The sequence below is a fragment of the Aotus nancymaae genome, unplaced genomic scaffold, assembly GCF_030222135.1.
Source record: "Aotus nancymaae isolate 86718 unplaced genomic scaffold, 86718_ANA_hifiasm-v0.15.2.pri h1tg000021l, whole genome shotgun sequence".
Taxonomy (NCBI): Eukaryota; Metazoa; Chordata; class Mammalia; order Primates; family Aotidae; genus Aotus; species Aotus nancymaae.
The window spans coordinates 11596786-11604016 of NW_026988433.1; the positions used below are offsets into that span (position 1 = coordinate 11596786).

The following is a 7231-nucleotide window of genomic DNA, read 5'->3' on the forward strand; positions in this document are numbered from 1 at the left end:
CTTAAGAAAATCATCCTGGCCGGACAGGCTCAACGCCTATAAGGCCAGTGCTTTGAGAGGCTGAGTGGGGAGGATTACTTGAGACCAGGAGTTCAAATCTAACCTAGTCAACATGTCATAGTAAATAGTAAAAAATGAAAACAAAAGTATATGGAAATAAGCTTGTTATATTGGTAAAATCCCTATTCTTTATACTTAAAATGAATCAAGTATTGAGTTTTGGGGATCATGAGTTTCCCAAAGGAATTATATGATAGCATTCTACAACATCCTTCATCATTGGATTTTGCAGTAAGATTATGAAGAGGGTCAGCCACTTGAGGGATTAATTAGAAGATTAAGGGATGCCCTTTGGGAAACGGGGTTGTCTGTTGAAGCATCTCTCTTTGTCAGCATTGTCTGGTTTTCCCATCCTCAGTCTAAAAGCATGGCCTTCACTTGTTAATGTGTGTAGACAGCTTTCCAACACCACTGCTCCACATTCGTGAATTGGTGAGCATCTGTGTGAAGATTCTGTGCTGATGTGAGGACACTGTCTGAAAAGACTGACTGACTGTATAAAGGAAGTCGGTTTGGCGGCTCATGTGGTGCTCTGACTTGACTTCTTTCCTCCACCTGCTCACCTGCAGGGCCTCTGGTAACATGTAGATAGCATAGGCTTTGTGTACACAATTGTGGTTTGCCCTTAGTGTTTTTATTCCTACTCAATTTAATAGAGAAATGAAAGTGCTGATACTAAGGATAATTAGCAAAGATCACAAATGTAATATCATTGAGGCCAGGCACAGTAGCTCAAGCCTGTAATTCCAGAACTTTGGGAGGCTGAGGCAGGCAGATCACTTGAGGTCAGGAGTTTGAGGCCAGCCTGGACAACATGGTGGAAGCCAGTTTCTACTAAAGATACAACAAAAAATAAAAAATGAGCCAGGCATGGTGGCACTCACCTGTAATCCCAGCTACTCAGGAGGCTGAGGCAGGAGAATCACTTGAACCCAGGAGGCGGAGGTTGCAGTGAGCTGGGATTGCACCATTGCACTCCAGCCTTGGTGACAAGAGTGAGACTCCATCTCACAAAACAAAACAAAAGCACAGTCAAAGGGTGCGTCTGCAGATGAAGGTGTGATGAAGTCTGAATTCTGCTTCTGCTAGAAGGGCATGCTGATCTGGTGCCTAGGCTGCTGCACACGGTCAGTCCTTGGGTTAGGGTCAAACAGCTGTCCCTAGTGCTGTGAATTGCTCCAAAGCACTGGGGCCTGCCAGAGCAAAAATGATCCCAAGATGCCCTTAGGGCTGTTCCTTCTGTGACCCAGTGATGCCCATCTGGGAATTTATCTGAAGGGAAGAGGCAGATAAATGCACAATAATATACATAGAGCAGTATTCATCAACAATATGTTAGATGAGAAAAGCTTTTTGCCGTAGTGTTTGTGTGAGCCTATCATTGTAAAAGCACATAGAACTACTTACATGAGCCTACTCACTTACTTGGTTATTTGAATGCTTTTATATTAACCTTTGGGTGGGTGAAACCCTTCCCCATTTGAAGAAGAGCGATTTTAAGGAAATAACATTTAGCATAGCACATTAAGAGGCTGGAATATGTAGAGCTCTGACCTGTCCCCAATGCTGAGTGCCTGGTCTAGGGGGCATTCCGGCTCCTGGCCCTCATACTTCACCATTACTTCTTCCCTGCAGATTGCAATAAGGTCACTGATCAGTGCCTGTCCTTCTTCAAACGCTGTGGAAACATCTGTCATATTGACCTGAGGTACTGCAAGCAAGTCACCAAGGAAGGCTGTGAGCAGTTCATAGCTGAGATGTCTGTGAGTGTCCAGTTTGGGCAAGTCGAAGAAAAACTCCTGCAAAAACTGAGTTAGTCCAAGGACAAGTATGTAAATATGGGGTGGGCTCTGGGAGGGGGAAAGACTTTACAAAAATGAGGGCTTTATTTTCCATTTGGAACTTGGGACAACAGACCACAAAGCAATTCCATTTTGCAAGTCTTTCCAAGGGAGAAGCTGTTCAACCACCCATGTGGGGATGTGTGAGCTGACACTTTCCTTTGCTCTAAGTTGTAACTGCACTGCTTTCTGGACCATTTCTAAGGCGGCTTTTACAAGAAGACATTCCCGTTGGAGAGGAGGGTGGACTGTGGAGAAATTCTCATACTGAAGCGTGAGCTTAGGAGTTTCTGGTGGTGGTGGTGGTGGTGTTTTGAACACTTCATTCCTTGCAACTCCGAGGTTTTGGGTGTTGACATCAAGTGGACCACACACCACATCTGCTGCCGTCTTGACACACTTTTTGTTTGGTTTTGTTACATCTTACATTATGCAGAACTATTTTTGTACAAATTGTTTAAAAGTTATTTATGCAAGGTTTGAATGCATACCAGTGTTTTTATTGTTTTGAGATTGCCAATTTTCCTGATTTCCTTAAGGTAGGAGAGAACTTAACATGTGCTTCACTGACACAACCCATCTACAAATGTGCCCAGATCTAACAAAGCGGGCTAAGACCTTCCACTTAAAAGCATGTTTAACTGGAAGTTGAGAGCCTGCTTTGTACCTCAAGAGTTACATGAGCATGTTGTGGATAAATGTAAATTATAGTCGAAGTAAGATACTTTGCCAAGTTTCCTCTGTAGAGAATTCACTTTTCTCAGATTTTAAAATTTCGACTTCAGCCTTTGCACTCAGGAGGGTCTGCTCCAGCATGAGCTCTTGTACTTACATAGATTTAATTTATACAGTGAGTCAAGACGTAGAATAAATGCTCCCACATGGCCTTTCTTTTCGTTTTTTCTCTCCTCTGAAGTGTGGCTTGAGTTCTCATTTAGGTTTGTAACATGGCTATTTCCTAGTTGTAAGGTCCTGCATTTCTAAGTGCCATTGTTCTAAGGTGGTGTTTCCTAGACCTTCCCTGATGCGATTTTACCTTTGTTGAATTTGTATAAACAATTGTAGAAAAAAAAAAGCCACTCTTGAACTTGGAGGGTTTTTGTTCTAGGAGTGGACTAGAAGTTTAAGCCCAGAGTCAGTAAACACCGTTTTGAGGCCCAACCAACATAATTTCTGATTCATCTGAGAAATGCAGCAGCCCTGTGGTATATCATTTTTCTTCCTTCTTCAGAAAGAGATCTGTTTCTGGCTAATAAAGGTAATGGGAAAGAACCATGCTCTGACAACAGCCACAAGTAGGAATTAGACACAGACTTCTTTAAGAAGAGTTGTTCATCTGTCTGTGTGCCTCTTACCACACAAAGTTACTTCCACGGCTACTTTGCCATTACCATTGCCTAAAAGTTCCCCAGATTTGGGATACAGTGGGAGCAACCTCAGGAGGCTGCATCCTGTACAGGTAACCTTGGGCCATGGTGGTTGTAGAACACACTTGGTCATGAGGTGGCTTCCGCAAGTGGCAGATGCAGAAACGAGTGAGAAGTAATTTTATATTACAGAATTTTTTTTCAAGACAGGACCCTTCTGGCAATGTCATACTCACATACAGAAACAACTGCTCTAGTGAAGCTGACGATGGAGAAGGTTAACCAACTTCCTTCCTCAGTGATTAAGAGCAATGTAAGACTTTGGCCCGTGGAACAAGCCTTTCCTGCTGGTGGCTGAGTTTTATATTTGTCCCTTTTGTTTTGGCCATGGCAAAACTGTTTTAATTAAAATGAGACAGGCCAGGTGGAGTGGATCCAGCACTTTTTGGGAAGCCAAAGCGGGTGGGTCACCTGAGGTCAGGAGTTCAACACCAGCCTGACTAACATGGTGAAACCCCATCTCTACTAAAAATACAAAAATTAGCCAGGAGTAGTGGTACACACCTGTAGTCCCAGCTACTTAGGAGGCTGAGGCAGGAGAACTGCTTGAACCCAGGAGGTGGAGGTTGCAGTGAGCCCAGATGGTGCCATTGTATTCCAGCCTGGCAACAGAGCAAGACTCCATGTCAAAAAAAAAAAAAAGACAAAGATCTCATCTAGAGCCATGTCTCCTGTTAATTTAAATCCAGAGACCCTTGATGACTCACTCTAAAGACACCTGAAGCCACTGTACCCCAGAATTTAACTCAGGAATCCACTTTATTCTATGGTTTATGAAAATGTGACTTTCCTTTGTAAGCCTGATTGTTCAACATGCAATGTCTTCATGAATGATAATGTTTGTTTTCTTGACAGCCTGAGTTCTCCAAACATTAATAATATAGATACCTTGACACCCAGTAAAGTCATCCTCTTCCTTAAGAATTGCTTTAAGGTTAATTGCTGTGGAATGGCTCCTGTAGTCACTCAGTAGCCAAGACTGAGACTTGTGGCTGCAATTGGGACTGGCAGTGTTTCTCCTCTAAGGGTTCCTGGAGTACACAGGTCTGCTAGGGAGGAACTGTCAGGGCTGGGGATCTGAGCCACCACAGGGATGTGCAATACAGCAGGGACACAGCAGATCTCCACTTTCAGGAGAGGTCACTATATAGTGCAGTGGCCACAGATGAACTCCTCCTAAGAGTACTGAACAACCCAGTAAAACTGTACTTCAGTCCAAACCCACGGTCTCTGTGCAGACCTTTTTATTTTTTTTTTTGAGACCGAGTTTTGCTCTTGTCTAGGCTGCAGAGCAGTGGCGCAATCTTGGCTCACTGCAACCTCCGCCTTCCCAGTTCAAGCAATTCTCCTGCCTCAGCCTACCGAGTAGCTGCCACTACAGGTACCTGCCACCAATTTTTGTATTTTTAGTAGAGTTGGGGTTTCACCCACCATGTTTGCAAGGCTGGTCTTGAACTCCTGACCCTGACGTGATCTGCTGGTCTCCGCCTCCCCAAGTGCTGGGATTACAGGTGTGAGCCACCATGCCCAGCCCTTTTATTTTTAAAATGAGCCAAAGATGAGGCCAGCCAAAGCTAAATGCTACAAGCAACCACTCTGAGCCCACACACCATGTGAAGTAACGAGAGGACCGTAAACCCAAGGGAATGCCTGCTGTGTCAAATCACAGATTAGTAACCTAAAGACTCTGTCCCTTCCTCTAGGGAATCTGATGTTTACAAAGGAAGACACCATGGCACCTCAAATGACATCCTTTCATATTGTGAAGATGGGATAGAGACTTCACTGTATTCCACTGCAGACTGAGAATTTTATCCATATGCCATGCATGACCTATTCAAAAAATTTACTTAAAGTTTAAGCATGGGGTTGGGTTCAGTGGCTTATACCTGTAACCCCAGCACTTTGGAAGGCCAAGGCGGGCAGATCACCTGAGGTCAGGAGATCAAGACCAGCCTGGCCAACATGGTAAAACCTTGTCTCGACTAAAAGTACAACATTAGCCAGGATTAGTGGCATGCACCTGTGGTCCCAGCTACTCAGGAGGAGGAGGCAGGAAAATCGCTTGAACCTGGGAAGCAGAGGTTGCAGTAAGCTGAGATTGTGCCACTGTGCTCCAACCTGGGCAAAAGAGCAAGACATTGCCTAGCGGGGGGAGTTTAAAATTACCCAGGCATGGTGATGTGCATCATATGCCAGTTCCTGGGCAGGCAGAGGTGGGAGGATTGCTTGAGCCCGTAAGTTAAGACTATAGTAAGCTATGATGCCACTGTACTCTGCCTCCAAAATGGGGGTAGAAAGGCATGCCAGTCTAAAAATTCAAATTCCAGGGGGAAATGCTTGCCCTCTGCCAAACAAGCCAATTTCTATGTATCAAGCCTTTTAACACTCAAAATTTATGTTGTCTGGCTAGTAAACCAGGGTTACTTCAAACTACTCTTTAAAAAAATCCACCAAGCATTTTGTACTCTTTATAAAGAAGCCACTGAAACACAATACACAAATCTAAGACTAAACATGAAACTGTTTTGGGCTAAGACTATGTACAAATCTGAATTTTTGAACTTAATAATTTAGACAAAACCAGCACCTACTGCTTAGCTTCTATGGCCTGGATTTAAAGACTTCCCACCACCAAGTTATCATCAATTTGGAGGAAATATTAAAATTTCCAGAGTCTTGGCTGGGTGTGGTGGCTCATGCCTGTCACTTTGGGAGGCCAAGGTGGGAGGATCATGAGGTCGGGAGTTCAAGGCCAGCCTGACCAACATGGTGAAACCCCGTCTCTACTGAAAATACAAAAATTAGCTGGGCGTGGTGGTGGGTGCCTGTAATCCCACCTACTCAGGAGGCTGAGGTGGGAGAATTGCTTGAACCTGGGAGGTGGAGGCTGCAGTGAGCCAAGATAGTGCCACTGCACTCCAGCCTGGGTGACAGAGTGAGATACTTTGTCTCAAAAAAAAAAAAAAATTTCCAGTGTCTCATGAAAAATATAGACAAAGCACAAGTGCCCACAAAGCTCTAGCAACTTATGCTGCTTCTATAGGGAAGTAGTGAACTGCTTAACAAACAACTGAGGAGGCTCTGATTTACACGCTTTGACCTTCAAAATCAGAAAAGAGAAATAATGTTATTTTCTTTACAGTTAGCCACACAAACTTTCTGTCCAAAGCACAGGGACATCTGCCTCCTGAAATTCACAGGTATCTTCAGGTCTGTTCACTGACACTAGTAGATTCTGAGCACCCGAGGGCATGTGTGTTACTCACTGCAGAGTCAGGAGATAAGACTCTCAGAAGCGAGGCATTTCTCAAAAACATCTGCCCACTCCCAACTGCACTGAATTCAGTTGGTCTCAACTCAACCATCCCGAATCAAGTCAAGTTGGACCTAAAAAAGATTTCAGAACATTTCTGTATAAGTTAATATCTCAAGTTTTTTTTTTTTTTTTTTTTTTGAGACAGAGTTTCACTTTTTCGTCCAGGCTGGAGTGCAGTGGTGTGATCTTGACTCTCTGCCTTCTGGTTTCAAGCAATTCTGCCTCAGCCTCCTGAGTAGATGGGATTATAGGTGCCCACCACCACGCCCAGTTAATTTTTGTTTTTTTGTAGAGACAGGGTTTCACCATGTTGGCCAGGCTGGTCTCAAACTCCTGACCTCGTGATCCACCCGCCTTGGCCTCCCAAAGTGCTGGGATTACAAGTGTAAGCCACCATGCCTGGCCGAAATTTCTCATTTCTTATGTGGTAGTGGAAGGGTTAAGAGCAACTCTGGCATTAGAGGTAGGTTCAAGTTTTGCGTAGCCACTTTTTAACCATGAGGTTTTAGACAACTCTGACTTATCAGGGTTCCCCATCTGAGAAGGGAGGCAATGTTTATTTCAGAATGTTGCTTTGAGGACTG

The 7231-nt window shown here is 44.1% G+C and overlaps 1 protein-coding gene across 11 annotated transcripts in view; it reads left to right on the forward strand.

Moving 5' to 3' along the window:
- The window catches only part of KDM2B (lysine demethylase 2B), a 162524-nt gene extending 159737 nt beyond the window's left edge, over positions 1 to 2787 (forward strand). For all 11 annotated transcript variants that reach the window (XM_064379679.1, XM_064379685.1, XM_064379680.1 and 8 more), the window contains one exon: positions 1696 to 2787. In XM_064379679.1, coding sequence (XP_064235749.1) covers positions 1696 to 1877 — 182 coding nt within the window. In that variant the 3' untranslated portion in view covers positions 1878 to 2787. The remainder of the gene's footprint in view (positions 1 to 1695) is intronic.
- The last annotated feature ends 4444 nt before the right edge of the window (positions 2788 to 7231 follow it).